Source organism: Wyeomyia smithii, chromosome 2 (genome assembly GCF_029784165.1).
Source record: "Wyeomyia smithii strain HCP4-BCI-WySm-NY-G18 chromosome 2, ASM2978416v1, whole genome shotgun sequence".
Classification (NCBI taxonomy): domain Eukaryota; kingdom Metazoa; phylum Arthropoda; class Insecta; order Diptera; family Culicidae; genus Wyeomyia; species Wyeomyia smithii.
In genome coordinates this window covers 207,444,435-207,469,686 of record NC_073695.1, presented here as the reverse complement: position 1 = coordinate 207,469,686, position 25,252 = coordinate 207,444,435, and the positions used below count along the sequence as shown (strand labels likewise).

The following is a 25,252-nucleotide window of genomic DNA, read 5'->3' as shown; positions in this document are numbered from 1 at the left end:
AGAAAAAATGCTACGTCGATTTCAATCCAACCCCTTCTCCCCTTGTCACAGTTTGTCAAAAAACGATCATAGACCCCCCCCCTCCCCCTATTAATGCTACGTTATTTAAGTATGTTCCCTTAGGTGTCCTAGTTCTAGATATCCTGACAATTTAGCCTGAGAGCGCTTTTTCCATTTTAACGTATGAGGAAAAAAATCCGAACAAACTTTCAATTCCAAATTAAAATCTTGCGCAACTTATTTTTTCATACTTGTTTGTTTATTCAAGTAATGTAACTCATTCACAAACCTCATAGGAAAAACTCATCTCCACATCGCGCTGATTTCCTGATATTTTGGGGTACTTGCTTTATAGCTTCCTGAATTCCGGTTGTTTCAATTGTTTTGAGCTCCGTCTTGATTTTTCTCTCAAACAATCGACGTTTTTTGCCCTGTAACATTTATGGTAGACCATTCGCTTCAAATTCGCTCGGAAAACTTCGATAGACTGCAGCAGTGGCACATTTTGAGGATTGTTTCCTTTCGGAATAAACCCGATATTGCCTTGCCGCAAATCCGGTAAAGTTGCATTAGCATAGTTTGACAATGCAAGGTCTGGCCAAAACACTACTTTGTCATTTTTATGGTACTTATATTTATAGTTATAAACCCATTTTATGCAGCTACTAGTTCATCGTTTTATAATCAATCGGTTGTTTATTGCCCAACTCACGAAATGATTACGCGCACCGACCAGGCGTTTCCACCCTTAATTTCGCTCGAACTTTGCTCTCTTGCAAAGTGCATTTTCGTTCGGAACCAGATTTTTTTTGAAGGTATTTCCATTCTCGAAGAGTTCGTCAATAATGTATATAAATGTTTTTTTTTTCTATATCCAAGATTTTGAGAATAGTGGAACACTTCACTTTTAGATCTTTCTTTATTTCGCTCACAAAAATTGCAAATCAATTTACGACGATCTTCTTTCAACCACGCCTTTTTCCCAACTAAGCGTTACTTGACAGAATTGACTAGTCGTGTTACCAGTTATATAAAAGTGAATCTTCATTTTGTGGAAAAGGATTTTTCGATTTGTGCAGCACTTCACAATCGCAGACCAATTTAAAAGTTGTTCGGATTTTTTTCCTCACACGTTAAGTTGAACCACCTCATGAAATACTGCATCAAAGGCTTAGATCAGTGGTTCCCAACCATTTCAAATACAAGTTTTGCAATAAGAGGCTGCGTTTTTCAGTCTTCTTATATCGTCTTGCAAGTCTAATTTGTTTCACGTCTTGGTCCTAATACGTAGAAGGGTTGAAACACCGCACTCACAGAGATATCTAGAAGGAAATTTCGATCACTTGTCAAATTTACCAAGAGCTTCCCGACCCCCTTGCCGGCTGCGGTTCCCCGGTTGGAAACCACTGGCTTTGATGGCGTACTCCTCATAGCTCCATTGTTCTTGACATTATTATATCCAAATCGAACCAAATAGCATATCATGTATATCAAATGATGATTTTTTTGTATAATGTAGTCGTGCTCAATTTATTTACGTTAAATTTTCGAACAAATTTCCATGTTTCTCCGCAGCCATTGTCAAATAATTACAAATATTGAATATGTAATCTTCATTCAGTTTTAATCTTAACTCATTGAAGCAGCTTTTTATTTTTAGCAAATTGGAACAGCTTAACCTTGTTCAAAACTGTTCTAAAATAATATATAAACTCACAATATGTGTGCTACCATCTCGTAATCCTCTCAGCTACTGCGGCTTAACTAGTAAGGATTCAAAACAACATTTAAAAGACTTTCAAGAAACACATTTAATTAAAAATAATTATTTGTTTTTTTACGAAAGCAAATTTCATACTCATAAACAGCCTTGCATACGCCGCCTCTTCCTGTTATTTGCAGCCAGCCTACAATTAGGATTTTAGAGCTGTCACGGACGGCCGTTTGTGTTACATACAGTAATTAAAAGCAACGCATCTCCACCCTTCGACGGCAAGTCACGCCTCGGCCTGATTATTACTTCCACCAGCGAAAAAAAACACGCAGCGATCATGCAATCTAGTTACATGCATCCACTGGCCATCAGCAGGTGTGTGAAATGTCGACCGACCAAAGCAAGATCACGACCGATGACTTTCGAAACCGTTCGACTGATAATGTCAGGCTACCGACTGTGCGTCAAAGGGTATGAGAGAGCATTAACTGTCGGTCGGTATGCTCAACTCTATATAGCCACTATCATGTCAGTGTTCATAAACAATGTCGACAACAGCCGGGCGTCAGCAAGGCTGAGAATGATGGCTCACGAACGATCACTTCGGGTGGTTCACTGCACGACAGCGGCACGGAACGGCGCAACTGAAAGCCTATGCCGAAATGGTTATGCGGGTGCGTCAACCTTTTACCACCCGAGCACTATATGCGCGACAGCGAAATCACGCTCTACTCGCTCCATCTGCATTGTTCTTCACGTGCGGGCTCTGCACCAGCAGCTGATTTATCATTTCGCTATTATGATCCGAAGGTTATGTAAGGTCCACTACCCGCGTTGTGAATGGATTGACCACCTAGAAAAGCATGCAAGCAAGCTGCTGACGGACGCAAAACCATTCGCGATATTTTATGATTAAATATGGTCTCCAAGTGAGCAACACCAAACCAATGAAATTAGGTTATTGTGTTAGAAGCTGTATGGTCACGGTCCGCGCGTCCGACTCCGGACAATATTCAGTGTTCTTTGTTTACGAGGTACAACAATCGCGCTAGACGTTTATAACGCTTGTTAATCGCAATTTCGTTTGTCAACAGCAGGGGATCCTATCGTCGCACGTACGTCGTTACACCTAATGCTGATGAGCAAACTTTATGTAAACTGGATGCGTGGGAATTGTGCACCTTCATGATATACGTGGCAACATGTTTACGATTCGTTTGTCGTAAAAAAATGGAAAAAATCACCCAGCGTCTGAAAAGTTTAATCGCGTCGAAAGATTATAATGATTGTTGCTTTTTGAGACCAAGGTTATGGATGGTTAATACGGAAAAAAATTTCATTTTATCTACAAACATTGAAGCTTAGATCTAGTTAAAAGTGAATTGCTGAAATTCAGGTCAGAAAATAAATGGAACCTACAAAAACCTCGGGAATCCTGAACATATCGCGTCATGACTTTCAAAAACTATTATAACTATTGATCGCACGTACCATTGTTTCAAATATAATATTAGGCTTTAAACAATGGACAATGGCAGATAGGAAGCTTGATTGTAACCATCAGAATCACTTTTTTTGAATGTGCTCAACTCTTTGTGCTTGTAAGCCGCTGAATTAATTAGGAAGAGATGATAAAAAATTGACAACTCATGAGGAAACCAGGAGATTTTCTGAGGAGAGAAATCTCTTGGATCACGCCTGAGGAAGTAAAACCGTTAGCACCGGTCCATTAATCAACGCGTCGTAAGTTAGGGTCCTGGTTGGAATCGGCTCCCCGGGCGTCGTTGGTTGGCACAACAACAGTGGCGGAACTAGACCGATGGCAAATAAGCGAATATAAAAATAAATGACAATATGCTGAAGACTGATTTTTTTCATTTTGAATCCACATAGCAAAATTGAAGAATTTGCATATTTGGTTGCATTACGCATAAAAAGCACAACATTTTCGTATAGTGATGTCAAATCAAAACCATATAGAGGGTTGATGTTACCAGCAAATTAAATTGCTTTCTTCGGATAATAAACTTGGGAAAAAACTCTCCATAGCATGATAATAAATATTGAAATTTCCAATTTTACAGGTTTCAACAAAACTGCTAAATTTCAGTTCATTGAAAATATTGTAAAATATTCTGTTGTCTAGTCCAGTTGTCTCTTAGAATTAAATTAGCCGTGTACCTCAAGGCTGAATTCTAGGACCAATTTTGAACAATTGATATTATAAATATTATAAGAGTCTCAGTTGTCAAAATGATTTTTTTTTTCAATTTAAGTTGCAAGAGTTACTAACTACCAACAATTGTAGGATTATTTAGTCAGATTATTCGCAACGTAAGCCCCATTTGATGACCTTTCGATAGGAAAGAAATTACTCTCTCCACACAAGAGACAAGGACACTGAAGTGCCCCAAGTTTCCACAAGTTGCAAGCTGAATTTCAAGTGGATTACATGAAAAGACCATTGGAGAGGTTCCCCTTTTCGAATTTCAACGTGTTTCGCGTAAACGCACAGAAGCACAAAACCTATTCAAATCGGAACTGGTTGAGAAGTACAAACAAAAACCGCCATTGAGTCCTGTATGCCTTTCTGTTGCTTCCAACGGTGATGATGGGGCAGATGTTGAAGTTTTTTCAAGTTGCGCTCAAGCTACGCACTATACCGAATTGCGAGGGTGGAAACTTCCACGTTTAGAAATATCTGAATATAAAACGATACGTATCGTATACGTATTGCTTGTTCTCGTGTCACGGGATTGGCGGTTTGTATAAAGAAAATAAAGGAGCGTCAATGGGTTTTCCGGATTATCAAAAATCCTTCAACAGAAGAGAGCGGAAGTCATCGTCATGTCTTTGAACTCGCTGAGCCGAATAGGTAACGATGTTCATTTAACTTCGGGCTGGGGTAGAAAGCTTCTAGGCAGTCCTGCCTGCAGTGGTAACTGGATCGGCGGTGGTGTGCGGTTATGAACCGGAGTCAGAGTTCAGTGCAATTATTATTTCTCGTGTAAGTGCGCACGGAACGAAAACGCTGGCGTAATGGCTATTAAGGGCCCATTAGCCGATATTAAAAGGTTCGAGGCAATTTGCTCCAAAATACCATTTGTTTTGATTAGGGTGTAAATTTGAAATTTACACACCGCGCGCTGAGAGAAAAGCATTACGCTTGAAAAACTATAACCATTAGTGATGACATAATTCAATTGAATGGCCGTGGATAGACGTAACAAGCTGTAACGTTGATAAGACAAACGAACTTATGCATCTATAATTTATAAATTGCACAAAATTGCTAATGCGTCGTTAGAATTTGCAAACGACCGCACTATTTTAGGTAATCGACGACGGTAGCCGGTAGACTTCGTGGAATTCTGTCCCGTCATCGGCCCAATTAGTTTGAATCCAGAGGGAGGTTTCTTCACTTTTACGGTTTTGCGGCTTCTGTTGATCGGTTGTCCATCGAAGTACTTCGACGTGACTGCAATTTATCATATAAAATTGCATAAATTATATTCATTATCTACATGTCTACACCACATACGTTTTAGCCGACCGAAGCCGCCAGCTAAGAATGTGCGATAATCGTGCAGAACGCTAATATTCTATTCGCCCCGTCAAAGACCGGAGCTCTCAATCAGGCAGCATGTTGTCGATGGAAAAGTTAATCAAGCTCGATAACTACTAGATGGGGTTACACTATCAACTTTTCTATCTCTATTTGAATAAGGGCGGGGTGTTTTCCGAACACGACAGGAAGACGTCACTTGTTCTTTGGCCAAGGGTAGTAATTAGATTAAAACACCATTTCATCTATCAGAGCTGATGGGCACTCCCTCTCGGCAGGGCCTTTCAGGAGCGCTATAGACGCGTTGTACGTGTGCACGGGTGATCGGAAACCGCTACCTAATAGGATTGTTGGTGCGAGTATGTACCTAAGAGTATTCCTACGAGAGAGCATCCTAAAGTGCAGGCCTGCCCAACTCGAACGGAGAACACGAGCAACGATGAGGACGGACGGGATGTTTTGTTTACCCGATGCATGATAGCGGTTTCGGTTTAATTACAGAATGATGCATCGGAGCCTTGATTGCATTAGAGCCGTAAGCAAGAAACTATCAAAAAGTTTGCAGGTTTGCATTGTTGGTAATAACTGACAGTTTACGTTGTGGGATGCACTTAATTCGGAGAAGGAGGTTATAAATCGGATGAGTAATAAATTTATAGATTGATAAACTGTTTTTGGAAAATCACAATTTCGAACTTGATTCAAGTATTGGAACATTAGATTCAACTTAATACAAACAATCAACACAATCTCCCGTATTTCACCTAGTAAAAAGCTATAGCTATACGTTTTCTCCAAAGTTTTGTCAAATTTAAACAAGTTTTTTTAAAGTTTCTGAAGTGAATTAAATATATTGTTATATGTTTAGTAAGTCTCTAAGAGCCAAGTAATAGGCGAGAAGCAAGAGATAGGCACAAAGACAAACAAGTTACATCAAAAGAGAAAACCACTAAGGTCTTTTTTTAAGCGGATTTCGAAATTTACGCGTTTTTTACGCGGATTTCGGAATGAACGCGGTTTTTTAAGCAGATTTTTAAAGTCGTTTTCTACGTGTAATGTTTTAATGGATTTCCATTACCAAATCGCTTATTGTGAGTGTCCGATGAGTTTATTTAATACAATTACTGAATATTCACTGATTGGGCCTAACCTTTTTATATTTTTTTTCATATTCAGCTTGATTGGCAGATGGAAAGACAAAGCACAGATAATAAATATTGAAATATTGAAACAAAGACTTTAGTGTATACATCACTGGATACAAAACATTCCAATAAATGAAACAGAACATACTTTTTATTACACAAGCTATGATTATTCTCTGTTTATTTTGAATATGTCGCTAAATCGATATCGAACAATTCTAATCAAATACACATCGAGAATCGATATACCGTATATTTATTTACCGGCAAAAACTGTAGAACACCAAATTTCCAAGTTCAGTAAACTTTTTCAGAACCTCACAGAGACACCGAAAAACACAACTGTTAAATTCACGTGTGCCTCATTATCATCGGTGTTCGAGTTTAGGTTTAGGTAATAAATGGAGCAGATTTTGCGGCTAATTGACATGATGGAGGAATCCGTAATATTCAAATTAATTACAATTTGCTTTTGCTTTTTTCTTGGAACTAACAACCTTTCTGTTTAATTCAAACCAGGAACAACCTGATAAATGGAATTAATGAAATACATACAAAATATTTTGCTATATTTCTCTGTAAAAAATCATAAAATACAAAAGCTCGTTGAAGAACCAATTGCTGATTTCACTGAATCTTGATATTTTGATGTATTACCGAGATCTCCGCTGTTGAATTTCGATATTCCATTTTACCGCACTCGGTGTTGATATCCAAGTGTGAAGGGGATCACGAGCCCTTTGTGCCTTGAAAAAAGGGTTGCGAAGTCAAAAAGACTGGGAATCACTGAGTTATGAATTGTATTTGCTCAAAATTCTATTGAAAAATATTTGAGCTATTCATCCGCGAAATACAGGTCTTGCTATGCAACATGGTGGGTGAGGTAGAACTTGTTTGAGTTTTAACGATTTTGGTAGTATGAGGCCGAGCTTTGTCATGCAGTGGAATCACCTTTTCATACCTCTGCTCATGTTCTGGCCGTTTTTCGCCGCGCAGTGCAGGGCTTAATCAGACCAATTGAAGTCAATACCGTTCTCCAGTGATGGTTTCGTTGGGTTTCAAATACTCATAATAAGCAACCGCCGACCTGGACCCACTCAATAGACGACGTAGAAGCATGACCGGGCAGTCCCCATGAATTTACCGAAGCAAAGTGTTCCTGAGTTTGGCATATATCCTTATCAAGCGATACCCCTCATTTAGCGTCTTCGATGGTTTTTAGCCTTCTTGCTCTGAACTTTTTTTTTGACTCTCGATGCGCTTCAGCAGCTGTTTTTTTTTTCGAATGAAATGCATGATAGTTGTTTGGCACAAAATCAGACATTATTACAACTAAAAGTATACGGGTCATACGAAGTGTCCATACCACTTTCACAAGGCCATCACGGATTTGGTTTAGAGTTGACGGAATTATCCATCTCTCTGATGCAAAATCACGCATTTTTTGCCAAAATCTCTTTCTTCTTTTCCTTACAATTCATAGGCATAAGATGTCGGAAAAATACTGACAGATGGTTTCAAAAGAAAATAAAACCATGGAATACAAAAAAATGACCGAAATGTTGCCAGATAGCTTATTTTTGTATTTTATAAATTAAATTTACATTTTTCGGCAAATGCAGTCATTTTTATTTGAAATTTGATAATTTCATCGTGTTCCGTGATGCAGGATGCCAAGTTTGAGTTTTTTCGTGGCCACTTCGAACTCTCAGCAACCTTAAGCAACGCGACTGCAAAAAGCGATATCCAGAGGTCATACGAATGGTCATGGGCAATTGAACAAAGATGGAAGCATGCGTGTCACTAACAAAGAAACACAGGATGTTCTTATGAACATCTATTTTCCTGGCTCGTTTGTGACCTCTGCGTCGAACGTTGAGAGACTACACAGCCTCGGATCCAGATGCATGACGTCACGTCGACTCTTCACAGAGACTTCTGGTGCCCAGTAAGCTATGAAGTCACCAAGACCGGAACGATTTCCCGGGAATTACCTTTTCCCAGGATTCCCGGGATTCCCGAGCACCTCGAAAAAATTTTCATACAATATAAAACTAAATATCGTATCAAAACGCAACACTTACGTCGTAAAAGTGGAAAGTAGCTTCAAAGTTTGCATTACATGAAGCAAATATTTGCTTGAAACGACGATCATTATTTGCTTGCCGTATAATATCTAATTATTTGCCCACATTATTTGTTAAAAATATATGCTGTCATATTCAGTAAACGAAAAATTAGGCAAATATTTGCATGTCTATTGTCTTTTTTTTTGGCTAGTTTGTTCAATACTAAGCGAATAGTAGCTTGATTTTTTTCTTTATTCATTTACAAAAAAAATTGAAACCTGTAAATTGATGAAAAAATTGAAACCCGTAAATCGATACGACCGGAAATAGGTAAATTAACAAAACTCAGTCAGTGTAACTTGGGTCGTGGCCGCGATTTCACATAAATTACTTAGGCATTCAAATACTCTTAAACCTGCCTGCCTAACACTCAGCTTTATCTTCAACAAACTAATAGTATTAGACACTTAAGTTTGTAATGAAATATAGCAAGAGCTGCAATCGGTGATTTAGAAGTATTCTAGAAATCAGACACCAGCTGTGATTCAGCGATCTTAATCAAAGTTTTACAGAAGGGAATCACATTGTTGGGCTTGAATTTGCCAGCAGATCTAAAACGATTGCTTGACGACATAAAAATTCTGAACCTACTGTTCTGCTAACATTTGAGGCAAAAATCGACCATGAATTTCTGGAGTGAACTTGAACAAGTTATGTTTTTTAATTCGTTTTCCATGCGAATTGATAGTGATATTGTAAACGATTGTTTGATACCTTTTATTAATCAATTTTTTTTTTAAATCTAACTTTGCTTAAATTTTTTTTCCATTCTCGGCTCCCGGGAATTCCCGGGCAATGAGATTTTTAATTCTCGTTCCCCGAAAAATCAATTCCAGGGAATATTGCAAACCCTAGAACGGAGTCATCTATTAGAACTCATACGAAACACGGTCAGCTGGTGGAGCGACGAGGTGGTGTTTATACCAAAGCGGGCAATGAAGACTTGATTTTGAAGGAGCTTTCGATAACACGTCCTTTGCTTCAATTTTTACGGCTCTACAAACTTAAGCACAAAGCTACAATGAGCTGGGTTCAAGCCATGCTTTCAAGCAGGAAGAACACAGCTGCATTTGCAGATACAGTCGAATTTCGCTCGTTGCACTAAATCCGTAGCCCATCTAGTGAAAGACTTTCAGTCGTTGGGCTGAGCTGTCAAAGTTGCAAATCGATCAAGGAGCACACCGATTGTTTCTTGTTGTTGGAGTTGTTACTGGAAACGCAGCAAAGTTTTGCAAAATCGTTATAGTTGATTGACAAACTGCAAAACCATTCTTTAAGAATAATACTGCTTATACTAATTTCTCTCCTACGTTTTCTGGGTTTTGTTCATAAATGATTGTTTTCCATATTAATATAGATTCGTTTAAAAGGTTCAAGAGGTCAAAATCTACAAAGAAATACGGAAAGTTCAGCATAAGACCAAATTCAAAATTTGCTTGGCTTAAGCCTGTGTGATCATTTCAAGCCAGAGAAGTGCTCAACAATAACGTGTTCTCAAATACTTCCAAAAACAGGCAAAGCTCTACGTTGCATTATTACGCCAGATAAACTTATACTGTTTCTCAAACAATTTATTTAAATATTGTTTTCATAAATTTATATTCAGCTTCATTTAATTTTTTATTCGAATAAATTCTACTTTCTGCGTTCAAAAAATGATTCCACAAACCCCTCAAACGAAAATCAGTGTTGTCAGAAATGATGTTTGACTTCGATTTAGTTGGGCTATAGCCCAACGAGCGGGAGCCCAACTAAAACGTAGCCCAACTAAACATAGCCCAACGAGCGAAATTTGACTGTACGTCTGTCACAGTAGAGGCAGTGAAAAGGTGGCCTCAGGGAGCAGTTCTTTCTGCACTTTTATGGTCACTGGTGGTGGACGTTCTCCTAACCAAGCTATCGCAGCTAGGCTACGAAGTCATTGGTTATACTGATGACGTAGTCTGTTCGGGGAAAATGTGATGCAACTATATTTAGTCGTATGCAAACGGCTCTTAACATCACCTCTCAGTGGTGATTAGAAGAAGGGCTGAACTTTGACCCCGCTAAAACAGTCATTATACCCTTTACCAAGCGAAGGATGCATTCAATGACTCCTCCGCTATTCAATGGGGTAAGACTGAACTCCAGCAATAAGACCAAATATCTTGGAATCATTCTGGATAAAAATCTGAACTGAACTACTCAACTAGACAAAGCTATCAAGAAGGCAACTTCAGCTAACGTTTGCGGTAAAAAATGGACTTTTTTCAGATGGTGATGAAAAAAACTAAGACAGATAATTGAATTGGATAAAATTCTTATTAATGGAAAATGAACGGGAATAAAAGGTGTAACTTTAGACTTAGAAAAAAATTTCCTCGTCCAGACGGAACTCGAACCCGCAATCTTCGTTGTCTCCGGCAAGGTGATTTAACTACTGGGAAAGGTATAACTCACCCTAAACCAAAGTCGAACACCCTCTACTATTGTGTTCCCGTATCCCAGCACGCCACGATGAACTGCACACACTGCCCTGTGGGAGTTTATTTCTGTAACTGTAACTGTAAGAGTGGTCTAAAGTCACACCTTCTATTCCCGTTCATTTTCCATTAATGGGAAATTTATCCAACTCAATTATCTGTCTTAGTTTTATCGCAAACTACATACATTGCCCGCTTTACTAAACTTAAAAGGACCGCAAGGTTAACGTAGAATTACGACAGCCTGTCAACATAGTCCTTGGACTAGATGAGGAAATGTACTCGGTTGGGGTTAATCAATGTGGAGTATCAAGGTAATATTTTACGGTATATGTCAGTTATATTTTTCTTTAAACTCTCTCTTCTTTAAATAATTGGTAGCTCTGAAGTGGAGCGTTGTTAAGTTGGGTTTAAGTCGTAAGTAATGTTGGAGGTTGCTAAAACACACTTGGTTGCTAAAACACACTTGGTTGCTGAAACACGTAAGGTTATTTATAACATTGCAATTGCTTGCATTTTGTTGTCTCCGAGAATATTCACAAGCGATAATTTCGAAGCAAACTTCTTCTTCTCAAAAATTTTTTGAAGGAAAAACGCCAAGATTACGACAGACTATGTTGTATAAATATGTTCATATCAATAACTTTTATCCAACACTAATTAAATGACTCTGTGGAAATAATGCGGTTGCTCTGAAGGTTCATAATAACACCAGGGGTCGATTTACGGTGTATAGACATCATACAAGGTTTCAGATGGTATTCACCCATTTTCGGCTTTTTTAAAAACTGAAAGTCACCATCTTGATTTAAAAATAACGTCTGGAGTCGATTTCCGGCCTCTGGCTATCATCTCGATTATGGAAATACCCATATTAGGTGGTATTTGGCCATTTTATACTGTTTTCAGGAGCCAGAAGTCGTTATCTCGTATTTCAAAACGGCTTCTGAAATCAAATCCCGGACTATGGGCAGGTTAGGTTTTTTCCAGAAACCGGAAATCACCAACTTGGATTTCAAAGTGACCTATGGAGGTGATTTCTGGATTCTACCATTCTGAATCCGCAAGTATTCATTTGCCCTTCTTGTATACCGATTTAGGTTATTTTCCATTAACCATCGAAAGTAAAAAACTTAGAATAGCGTCTGGTGTCAATCTCCAGCCTCTAGATATCATCCTGGTTCAAAAATACCTACATTAGATGGTATTTGGCCTTGTTTTCAGCTCTGATTGGTCGTAAGATTTCATCACAGTAGATGATACTTTCCCGACCATAGTATGATCTGTCAATTACTGACAGTTTTTTCTCAAACCAGGGAGGCTACGAACTAACACTTCGTACGATATTTCATTAAGTACCAGAACTGCAACATTTGTCTTTCCGCGGGGCATGCAATAGTCGTGCTCTTCTCAATGGATCCCAACAACAGGCCGGGATGTTTCTGCCTTTCATAATTCATAATTTGTTTTGTTGCTTTGCTTGCATTCACATAGTTCTTCACCATGCAAACAATGAAGAGTAGTTCTGATGATGAATTAACGAACGTTTCACCCATCAAGCGTCCGTTGCATCCCCGGCAAAGAATAAATCAAACTAGACACAGAACAAGCACAGAGCGCATTCCGAAGAAAACCATAGCGCATGTTGCAGTGCTGTTCCGTACCATTTGTGAACAATCGTCGACCTCTGCCACCCATCCACCCCCACACCGAAGATGCTATGACTCATGCGGAGAGCCCTACCTAGCCGGAAGTGTTATTTTCGAGTTTCGGGCAATAGAATGTAGTTTTCTGATGAGAATGAGCATATAAATTCCACTCATCTACCACACTGTTGGCACGGGCTTTAGTCACACCCTCGTACTATCCACGGACACAAAGAACATGTTATTTTGGAACGATGTTGTCCCTCAGAGTGCGTCTATATATTCATCCAGAAAGTGTGAAATGTTTTCAAGAAAGCATAGGGGAAGTTCCCAATAGGATCCCCCATACCGCTGCTGCATATATTTGGCTCGTTACGAAATTTTTCTCTTCACATATACACATTATAGATTGTTTGGTAGAACGAAACGATCATGTGGGGCTTTTGAACGGCTAGAAAGACACTAGCAAACAATAAAAATATTGAACATGCGGAAATCGAAACCCAAAAAGTGATGCTATACAGTCTGTTGTTTTTTGAGGGTTGAGTATTTTTATTCTTATGATGCGCTGCGAACGGTAATACATAAAGAGGCAGATGTTGAACGCGTATGCTTTGCAAGATTGATTAAAATCAGCTGTATGACACAATTCCTAAGATTTCATTCAGGATGAATTGATTCTGCAACTGTAAAGGTTGATGGTGTTCGCTTCTGATGAATATTTCGTTAATAACTTACGACAGTTATGCAATATCTATCTGAACCTGGTTTATGGGTTTGCATGACACTCACCTGTAAAGAAAACAAAGAGAAAAAATACATAATCAGTGAAAGTGCATACGAACACGCAAGACTAAATAAATCCCATATGTTACGAGCAACTAAACTGACAAAACAATCTGCGGAAAGTATCCGTGGCTAATAAAATGTACTTCATTTTGCGGTCGCCTGTGTTTTGTGCTACTAAGTAACACTCTACCCATTAAAGAGTTCAAATATTTACACATTGCTGTCTCCGTAAATCAGCCTCGCACGGATATATGGAGGCAAATTTTGCACCGTCCGGGCACGGACTTGCTGGCGATAAAATAAAAAGGGTAAACGCCACAGCCACAGGAAAAATTTCATAATAACATGCAAAACCGCCATGAAAAATTGCACTATCCACGTTCGTTCGTGGCGGAAGATTCGCATGCACGCGCGCGCCGCAGAGATACTATCTCCGCCGTTCACGGTTGCATATTTATTTTTGTGTGTCTGTCATTTTTTTGTGTAACTAACTCTCGGCCCAGAGTCGCCGACCGGTGGAGGTAAATGCATTACTTTTTCACTGACTGGCTGTGATGATTAACGCAGTGCAATAATGGTGTTTGCCGCGCACTCGTTACTTGCCATAATGTATCGTATTTATTGTGGAAGCAGCGATGGGGCGCACGCTATGTAGGAAATGGTATTATCGTATTGACCAATCAATTTAAGGATGTTTGAAAAGGTTACGGTATTCAATAAACAGTAAACAGTTTTGTTTTTAAAAAATAATTACGGCAATAATTCGGTTAAACCTAAGATTAATGTTATTCCGAAATTTATAATATCTCACTAACATAAAACATACTCCCTATTATCGTTCAAATTCAACTCTCTTGCGTCGGCTCGTTTCTTTCTTTTCAGTATGTCAACATGTTTCTTCTATTCTTACTCCCATAGGTAACATATTCCCCACCGAACAGTAATCGAGACGACATTGTTCAACATCATCAGCGTAGAGATTAATTTCCTTTCCTGTGGGGAACCTGAGCGCAGACACTTTTTCTATTCGTTTCGGTCCAAAAATACATACGCAACCGATGCTATTCCTCACGCGACCGGACGCCAAATGTCAGCTCCGTTGACATGAGCCGCATCCTCGCTACATACGAATACGTGTAAGTCGCCGGGTCCGTTTCAGCGTAGCTAATGGGACTTTAACTACCCGCCGTGCGAGCCAAACGGTTCACGTCCCAGAAGTTATTGTTTTCATTAGCGTTTACGACGGAAGCTGGCACAGCGGTCGATCGTGATAAAAACGGCGCAGAAATGAAAAGTCGTCCTATTGTAAACAAAACGTGTATCCAAACTACAGCCAAATGTCGTCCGTAAGTCTAATTCGCTTTATCATTCTTTTGGCCCTGGTCGGCATTGCATACTCCCAAGCGTTGGAGAGATTTGGTAGGGTGCTTACTAATGGTGGAAAATTCACTGATTTTAATTATCCCAACATTAACAGCACACATGTACCGAGGACCAGTAATAGACTGTGAGGAAATCTCCGGTTACATGGAAAAACTGAGAGATTTTTTCAACGGTGAATGCGACCAACTAGATGAAGGATGTCCGTGGAAAATTCGTAAAGCCATCAAATGGTACGGGCGAGTTGCCAAGCAGATCAATAAGATGTGTAATGGTCAATTTTAATAAATAGCTTAATGTACTTTGAATTCAAATTTACAACGCAATAATAAAATCTTATAACGAGAGTATCAGTGGTGGAACTACTAAGATGACACCTAACGTTCCCTATAATAGCGATACCCTGGAGATTATTTGGTCAACACGATCCTTCAGGTCACAAATGGGCATGATAACAAACACGAATTACTTGGCACGCAAAAACTAATTGCTTCATAATTTGCCCCTATCGGGAGAGACAGCAAATCGTCAATTAGCCAACACCAACGATTCATCTGTCCAGGCAAAAAAAGAAGAATGGACACTTTGGTGATGCTCATTTCAAGACATGATACCGTAGATGCTCGCCTAAAAGTTAATGGTCGCTTTAACAAAAGGTTTATTTGATTGTAAGAAACGGTCGACGTTTTTCTTGGTCTTTGCCTGAAATGCGCCTTCCGAGTTTCGAATAACATTTAAAGTACCCGGGGATATCCGGTGCTCTGCACCATCAGCTGTACTACGCCAAGGTCCAAAGTACAAACTTGCGGCGGTCTGATGAATATTCATCGTTCACTTTCTGGGTCCGAAGGTACCGCGCGAATCCGGAATGAGTTGTTTGATACGATTCGATAGTGCTCTTTTAGGGAGCTCGCAATGAACGCACCACAGTGAAAGTTCAGTGTTGCAAAATGGCAATGTAAGGTGTGCAGTTTTAACATGTTTCGACTTGCGGAAATAAACTGAAATGATAAAATTCGATTGCATCAAGTTTAGCTTTGCTTGTCAGGGATGAAGAATGTGATAAAATCTTATTATGCGTTTCATGCAAATTTCCTAATTATTGGAAGTCAGGTAGCTTGTTCTTCAAGTAAAATTATTTTTTTTAGCATTTTTCAAATAGGTAGAAGGATTTCGCGCCAACTCGACTGAGGGACTGGCGGCCCCCTTTCAATTATTTCAATAAAATTCTGTGGGTGTGTAGGCCTCTCAACATTTTTTAAGATTTTTAAATGGAAATTTAGACAATCTCCCCAAAGCAATTCCCTGACAACTGTTCTCTAACTGTTGTCATTATCAAACGGTTATGGTCTCAGAAGCAAAAAACGTGAAATAGCATCAAACATGAGAATGTTTTTGTTGGACAAACATTTTTCCTCAAGAGTGCTCACTTTGATTTGTTCAGAAGAGTTTTGTGCGAAAGAATTGTCTATCTAAAAACTTATTTTGCAAAAATCTGAGTTTACTCATATTTTTCTTCTATATTTTTGATTGAAAGCTCAGACAATTCCCTTGATGTCACCTTCTGACAACTTTTATTTAACTCTTGTCATTAAGGTACTTCCATAAGCACAAGAAACTTTTTTTCCCAAAAGTGTCCACTTTGCTTTGTGCAGAATAATTTTAGGCAACTAAATTGTTCATCAAAACACTAATTTTGAAACGAATCTGACTTGACCGATTTTTTTGAAATTACTTTTCAAAATACCCCCTACTTAAAGCATTTGCCATAAACAATTTTTTCTCCGATATCACAAATTTTATGTTTTTTTATCGGTCAAAAGAGTGAACCTTAACCGCTCTGAGGCACGACTTCCGGGTGTCCAATTGCAAAGGCTAAGTTAATCTTTTAGACCTTTGCCAGGGACTGTTACACAGAATTTTCCGTACGTACGTTTCCCCTGCTCTTTCCTAGCTTTTTTTTTCTTGGCTTTGAAAACTTTATCGCTATTTTTTTTTGTTGCCTATTTATTTTGCTGCCATGTGGTCATCACTGTTTCACCCGTGGAAAACAAGGTGTCTAGTATCAGCACTAGGGTGTCCCAAAATTGCACAAGTCTGGGGCTCATCCCCCAGATGATAGAAAATGGTGTTACGAACAAACTTTTGTTCGGCGGCAGCTTTAGGAAATAATGTTTTCAACTGGCCCCGATGACTTTTTTGAAAAAATCGGTTTTTCTTATGTTAAATCCAAAAAAAAACATGTCCAGTTATTCAATTTTCCATGAAACCTAATCCTTTTATATTTTTCACAGGTTCCTTAGGGTCCAAACTGTAAGGGAAAAATTCGTTTCGGATTGAATATCGTCAATTTATTGTCCTAAAAAAAATTCTATCGTTTGGCAAAGAGATTTTTCAAGTATACTTTGACATTCAATCAATAAAAGTGGGTATTAAACCTGATGCTCTCACCAACTGAATACCATTAAAAGTTGGCAAATTTTATGGGGAAGAACATTGCCAAAGACTATATGGCTCTAAATAAACTTGATTTTAAGTTATTCGTGATTTACTGTGAAATAAAAAGTTGAATTTTAATGTTTTCCTACAATAATCAAGGTCGAGTAAACAAAAATTGAATAAATATTATCAAGTTTATTAAAAGGGGTGGAAATGTATGTAATTTAACGAGGATGCGAAAAATAAACAAGGACAGAAAGTGCGACTTTAAATTAGAAAAAAATCTTATTCAGATGGGACTCGAACCCGCAATCTCCGGTGACTTCGGTACGGTGCCGGGTCTGCAGACTGCACTTGTGGTATCTTCCGGAGGTCAATGTTAGCCTGGTATTTTTCGATAAAAAAATTAATGATGACTCGAAGAGGAGGGTGGTACAAAACTTGAAAATGGTGAGCAGTGAAAACGAAAATTCATGAGTGAAAAAATTTTCGTCTGTAAAAATAGACGATAGACTCCGGCTTGTTATCAAGTTATTTTATTCAGGAAGATCCCAAGGCCTGGGCAGATGGAAATTATTATCTTGATGCCAAATCGAAATGTTGAACCTTAACAGTTACCCTGCAGAACGAGCCCTTTGGGTAACAGGAGATTTAGTTGAAATTATAATACTATATAATACGGCAAATGAACATTTTAGTATTGGAAAACATCAAAATGTAACTTATTCCACAGTAAATCACGAATAACTCAAAATCAAGTTATTTTAGAGCCATATAGTCTTTGGCAATGTTCTTCCCCATAAAATTTGCCAACTTTTAATGGTATTCAGTTGGTGAGAGCATTAGGTTTAATACCCACTTTTATTGATTGAATGTCAAACGATACTTGAAAAATCTCTTTTCCAAACGATAGATTTTTTTTTGGGACAATAAATTGACGATAATCAATCCGAAACGAATTTTTCCCTTACAGTTTGGACCCTAAGGAACCTGTAAAAAATATAAAAGGATTAGGTTTCATGAAAAATTGAATAACTAGACATGTTTTTTGGATTTACCATAAGAAAAACCGATTTTTTCAAGAAAGTCATCGGGGCCAGTTGAAAACATCATTTCCTAAAGCTGCCGCCGAACGAAAGTTTGTTCGTAACACCATTTTTTATCATTTGGAGGGTGAGCCCCGGACTTGTGCAATTTTGGGACACCCTAATCAGCACTTTATTCTGGCGAAGGAATGTCGGGAAAATATACTATATTACAATATGCACCAGAAGGTTACACCAAATGTCTGTATGGTGGGAATGGAATTTTGTGACTATACTTCTGAAAGAGGCAGCTACGGGCCGTTTTTTCGAGAAGACAAAACTTTTGAGTTAAATCAACTCAAATCGCAAATGTTTTTGCTTCGGAAACAACATCGTTGACTGAACTAGGTAACGGGTAATTTAAACAGCACATGCGTTGCACGGTAAGCGGTAAAGCTATTGATAGCAGCAAAACACCTATTCTCTCCCTTCAATACTCTCTCGCACTCATTTCTCTACTGCAACGCAACTCGGATGAGGATGAGTGCTGCACCAAATCACTATTTTTCTAATACTAATACTCCCTGTCTCTCAACCTGCTTCTATCTTCAATACACTCACATTTTTTATCACCTCCCCCCCCCCCTCACCGGGCGGAATTTCTGGCTACGCAACTGAATACGATTAAGGACCTTAAAAACAATAGAGAAGCGGGCTTCCCAAATTTTAAGCTGGTGATTTTCTTATCTGGCTTTATTGTTCTGTGTACTTTTTATATAAAACATTAAAATAGAACGTGTGAGGCACACAATTACGTCATAAGGAGAGTTAAAAAAACTATTAACCTGTCAAATATTTGAGAGATCAAGACGTAAATGTGCTATGTGCAATGCACTTTTTTGCTTGACAACCAACAGAAACTACCTTACAAAATATCATAATCAACAAATAACTTAACATTTCTTTGCTTATTCGTTTGTTAAAATATCTGTATTCTACGATATCTACTGAGAAACTTATTTACAATATATGTTATCTTTATTGAATATATTCATTTAACAAAGTCGACGAAGATGCCGTCTTTAAGATTAAATGATCAGGCTGGACTTCTGGACTTGGCATTTGATGTTCCACGGATTCAGTACCATTTATGACATCCCTAATAAATTTTTGTATCTCAGTCCCATAAAGCCTTCCCATATCATATAGAATAGATAGTTGTTATCAAAAAAACATTTGTGCCTTCAACATCGGAGCGTAAAAAAAGCCAATAACTGCTTAATTGAAACCTGAAACATAATAGTCAGTCAGATGACTAAATTTATCGCCTCTACGAGTTCGAATATGAAACCGCAAAAGATTTCCTCTGCCAATGCAGTGCACTAATCCAGCGCAGAATAAAAGCCTTTGCAAAAAGTACATGACTTTTGAGACCCTATTGTGGCCGTCCTCCTCTGTTCAGCAACTCCTATCCCAGCCTGGTGAATGGCAGGATACGAGTAACCTTAGTGGAGATCTGGTCACCAACCCCGGTGAAAACTTTGGTCGTGTGCTGACTGGGAAAGGGGTCGTACGCGGCTGTCTATTCATGGTAAGGGCGGCGTACAACAGCGTCTGACCTGGACCGAGCGATTAAATCATAATATGCGGACCCTCGCCTGCTATATGTAAGACGGCAGCCCCGTCGCGAAACTAGGTATCGCAGCCCTAGTAAGATAGCATACCCAATTTGAATTACTACGAACAATCCAGATACGGAACGAAATAATCGGCGTGGAACTAGGCGATTAAAAGAGACGACTATTGGAAATTTGGTACTTGGAATGAAATGACTCTACTCGGAGAGTGAGCGCCTAGGCATGACATCAAGATCATTATCGTAGATACAAAAGCGCAGGTCGGACAGGAAGACTATCTGTAGCATCTGTAGGCCTGCCCCAGGTCGACCATATTCAAGCGATGGTCGGAGCTTTTCAGACGTTACAGACGTAATGTCGTTCAGAAGACCAAACGTTGTCTCGGATCACTATCTCGTGGTATCCAAGATCCGCGCCCGGTTGTCCAACGTATTGAAATCAAAGACAACGAAGGAGATACGGTTGAACATGCAGCAGTTATCGGCTGGAGGCAGTGATGCCACATATACATCTTTATCTGCATTTATACAGATTTTTTGCGTTTTTTCCAAACAGATATCTGCATATACAGATTACAGATTTTTTGGAAATAATACTGATTTATACAGATTTTTTTGGTTTTCATGGGGTCGTAAATTAAATTTCTTGATATAGTTGAAAAACAAAACTTAACTCAAATGCGGTTGAGCGTGTCGGAAGTTTTATTATATTCATATGCTACGCATAAACGTGTGCATGAATGAGTCACGAGATGAATGTCAAACAAGCTATAATGCAGTTTTTTTTCGAGAAGGATATGTCCATTACATATGCAGATTTTTTTACAGATTTTTTGAAATTTTACCAAGGTGACAAGATTTTTTGAGCTTCAAAATACAGATGAAAATGTGGCATCACTGGCTGGAGGAGTAGTTTCAGAGTACTCGCAGAAAGTTGCTGAACAGATCGAGCAGCTAGAGCCACTGAAAAGAGCATTGGAAGCGTGTTCTTGCGGAGGCGTAGGTCTGCTTCTCCAGGTACTATGCGAGGAGCTTCTCGCGTAACGGAATCAGGAACCAAAACGTGATTGCCCCTGTCATGTGAAACGACAGGAGGGAGAGCCTGATTAATCAGAGGTGGATAGGCGTTGGGAACAACCTTTTAGTATGCTTTTGAACGGCGAGGAAGACAGAGACGTTGAAAGGTGCAGGATTGATATTGAGAACGATAGACAAACTGTGGATCCACCAACCATAGACCAAGTGGGAAAAGCAGTTCTTCAACTGAACAGCTGAAGAACTGCAAGTCAGCTGGGATGGACGGCATTCTAGCCGAGCTTTTCAAAATCGGGAGCGAACAGCTGTATCGTACATGATTTTAGCATACTCTATTCGGATCATGCTGAAAGTGTGGGCTGATGAAGAATTGTCCTCCGACTGGATGGAAGGTTTTATAACCCTGATCAACAAAGAAGGCCACTGTCTGGATTGTACAGGGTGAGGAAAAGTCATCCGTGTTCAATGTTCTAGTCATAACTTTATTCTTTCAATATTAAACAACAACATATTTATACAAAATGTAGATACATTAGCATGGTTTGTAATATTTACATCGCGGACTCGAACTGTCCACCCTTGGCTTCAACGCACGCCTTCAATCGGTAAACAAATTGATTAATTTTTACACCCTTTTCAATGAATATTAAGGGGGTTTTAGCGGTAGCCGTAATTCCCGCCCAAACCATCACCGAAACTGGATGATGTGCTCGAGCTACGTTCATTCGCTTAAAAGCCTTCAGGCAAAAACTGACGGTCATTTTGGTGGGTATGAAATTGCTCTACAGTGAAAATTTTCTCATCGGTGAATAAAATTGTGCGATGGCATCCATCGATAAATTCTTTTAACAAAATCTTCGATTTTCGGTACCAATTTTCTTTCATCCTGTCATTTAGGTAATGATTTTTCGAAAATTTGCAACAACGTAATCCTTGTTCCTAAAAGAATAGTTCGTACAGATTTCGAGCAATTTTTAATGATTTTGCCATTTTTCGAATTGACCCTCTAAAATCACGGTTAATCCGGTGACGAATAATTATCCGGTTCCCAGGGGTCCTAGCGGTACTTTTTTTGCCTCTTCCTGAACGATCCTCCAAATTTCCCAGCTCATTATATCGTTTTATAGCGTCTCTAATGGTTTGTGTAGGCATTTTTAACATACTAGCGATACTTACTAGACGCTTTCCTTGTTTATACAACTCGATCACCACACTGCGTAATGGACTTGACTTCAGTATGACACTTAATGCACATTGTTTCAAAGGAGATTTTGTGGTTTTGTTTACACATAGCTAAGGTTAAAAATTGCATAGGTAAGCTCATTTCAACATCAGTCAAATCTCAGTTATATACTGAAACAAAAAACACGGATAATTATTCCTCACCCTGTAGTAACTATCGGGGCATAACTCTTTTCAATACCGTGACCGTCGCAGGAAACCTTTGTTGGTAAATACCAATGTGGTTTTCGAGGGGGATGCTCCACCACGGACCAAATGTTTACCTTGGGACGAATCCTCGATAAATTTCGAGAAATCAACTTGCAGACTTACCATCTGTTTATAGACTTATAGCAACGTACGATTCAGTTGAGAGAAATGAGTTATGACAGATAATTCGCAAGCTTGGTTTCCCAACAGAACTTTACATCAAGCGTCAGATGAGATATCGGACACTTTTGTGACGTTAGATGGTTTGAAGCAGAGTAACGGGCTGTCAAACTTATTTTTCAACATTGCATTGGAAAGTGCTGTACGAAAGGCTGGCGTGCCATCATGACGAAGTCTCGCACGCTCCTAGGTTTTACTGATGATGTCGACGTCATCGGTATTAATCGTAGAGCGGTGCAAGAGGCATTTTGACCTCTCAATAGGGAAATTGCGAGATTTGGGCTTGCCATAAGCTCTGCCAAAACGAAGTACATGGTGGCTGGTAGAGAGCACGGTAGCCCGTCGGATGTTGTTCCTGTGGTGGTGATAGATAAAGTATCATTTGAAGTAGTCGACGAATTTATTTACCTGAGTGGTGAAGTGCAACAAGGAGGTTAGCCGCGAGATAAAAAGGCGGATAGTGGCCGCAAACATGTCTTTATACAGATTGCGTAACCACCTGAGGTCCCGCAGACTGCAAACCCGTACCAAATTAGTACTCTACAAAACACCGCTTCTCCTGATGGCCTTCTATGAATCAGGCTAATCGGCGAGCTCTTGGTGTTTTTTTGCGGTCCATTCTTGGCGGCTAACTGGAAAATGGTGTTTGGCGGATATAGTCAAGCGGATAAACCACGACAGGCTACAGTAGGCTGGGCATGTAGCTTAAATACCGGAGAAACGATCAGTAAAAACTATATTTAGCAAGAATCCCAAGAGAGGTGATATGGCGACGTGTTCTGGATTCGGCACTGGATCGATAATCGGTCTATTGCCACAAAAGCCAAAATAATTATGCGTTCTTTATTCAGCAGAAACGATATGTTTAAGTTCTTTTCAATGATGTGGAGTTTTGAAATTTAGCACTTAATGTGACACAGATTTGGAATTTTTTGGCATTCTTCATAAATTTTGGTATTCCAGTGCCATACAACCCCAAACGAAACTAGAGTTCAAAATAAAATGCACTACAAACTCATCGCGACAGGCAGAGGAAGTCCAAAGTTCCGTCAAACCCCTTTAGATCATGTTAGGGAGCATGCATAAACGACGTAGCTTTTTTGGGTACCCACCCCCCGCCCTAACCCCAACGTAGCATTTCGTCTCAAAGTTGCAGACCCTCTCTAGATAATGACGTACCTTTTTTTTGGGTTTAATATTTGCTACGTAGCTTGGCTTGATTGCCCACCCTCCCCCTCATCACATTTCGTCACGAAACTGCAAACCCCCCTCCCCCAACGATTGCTGCGTCATTGATAAACGTTCCCTTATATAGAAAAGATAGTTGAGATATTCACAACAAAACTTGTATCCACGAAACCATCTAGAAGTTAAGATGTTAAATTGATATTAGAATGTTTAGACTTGTTGCTAATCCCAGCTAAAACGTCGTTTGGATTTGAACTCGTTTGGATGAATCGTGTAATTTTAGATTGGTTCAATGAAAGCAATCCAAACGTTTATCCTATGAATCACAGTTGATCACCCGACAGACGGTTGCACCTGCAATTTGTGATAATAAACAAAAAGCGCCTTCCAGGCAACGCTGGTTAAAATTATTGCGTTTACTAATAGATTGCACACTATAACCTGATGAATGTTCAGCAAGTGTTCTGCTAAGAATAAAAACCTTTGACTTGCGAAAAGCTAGCGCTAGTACTGAGTAGTATTTGAAAATGGTCCATTCATTCAGGCTAGTTATAGCTATCCTTGTGCACTTATTCACGGTCCAGCTGAATGCACAGGAACGTAAGTACATACCAAGACAGGGTTTATTTAAACATAATAAACATCATTTTAGAACCAGACATCCAGATACCAAATTTGAATGGTGATTTTAATGAAAATGTATCTGTAGAACCCGCTCCCATTCCGGACCAGCTTCCAAGTCAACCTTCAGAGCAGCTTCCGACCCATTACCCAAACTTACCCCCCGAATGTGTGCCCCCAACATCCACAAGGCCTGTCCAGTGTCCTCCGGTGGAGATTCAACCTTCCTACAGGCCCTACGTAATACCAACCCAACCAACGCCGCCACCAGTGGCCAAACCTGCATTGACAGACAACTGCACACCCGTGGAAACGACAGGACCCCCAGCTTGTTACGCCCACGGGCCGTTATTAACACCATCGCTGCTACCGAAACCACCCCGACCAGATGTGACTAGCGTTGGTAGCATAGGTTGCGACGAGGTTATCGGCTACATGATGGGACTGCAACGATTCTACGACCGTAAATGCCAACGGATGGGTGACAAGTGTCCGGCTAACTACCAGTACGCTATCAACTGGTTCAACGCGGTTGTCAACGATATGGCCACTCGGTGCAATGCTGCTTGTTGAGTTGCGTATCGCCGAGATTGTCTTGTCGTTATTGTAGTTAGGAAGTTTAGGCACTTCAAACAGATGTATAAAGCGATCTGCTAACGATCAACCAAATTCATCCGGATCAAAATAAATTCATAAACCCTACAGACTGCATTTTCTTTTTAAGATAAGCTTTTTTCGGTGATATATGTATTCCAAAAATTTGGAAATACTTCCATCATCCGATATTTTGAAATGGCGTGAGAACACGATATTGAGATTTGCATGCCGAACCGCTTATTTTAACCCTCAAGTGCCCGGTGCCGCCTT

General features: G+C 39.4%; 2 protein-coding genes and 1 long non-coding RNA gene across 7 annotated transcripts in view; 2 read left to right on the top strand and 1 right to left on the bottom strand.

Moving 5' to 3' along the window:
* LOC129724833 (SLIT-ROBO Rho GTPase-activating protein 1-like) overlaps positions 1 to 25,252 on the bottom strand; it is a 177,605-nt gene that overhangs the window by 15,077 nt on the left and 137,276 nt on the right. The window lies entirely within an intron of this gene.
* On the top strand, positions 14,609 to 15,177 carry LOC129724838 (uncharacterized). The gene is made up of 2 exons (XR_008727971.1): positions 14,609 to 14,869; positions 14,928 to 15,177. It is a non-coding gene; the product is annotated as an uncharacterized LOC129724838 (long non-coding RNA).
* LOC129724837 (uncharacterized) lies at positions 24,205 to 25,087 on the top strand. 2 transcript variants are annotated; one of them, XM_055680063.1, is made up of 2 exons: positions 24,205 to 24,364; positions 24,474 to 25,087. In XM_055680063.1, the coding sequence occupies exons 1-2, from the start codon at positions 24,292 to 24,294 to the stop codon at positions 24,956 to 24,958; spliced, it is 558 nt and encodes a 185-aa protein (XP_055536038.1). In that variant the 5' UTR covers positions 24,205 to 24,291; the 3' UTR covers positions 24,959 to 25,087. The 2 variants fall into 2 exon arrangements, with proteins under 2 accessions (XP_055536038.1, XP_055536037.1); XM_055680062.1 differs by having other exon boundaries at positions 24,206 to 24,364; positions 24,417 to 25,087.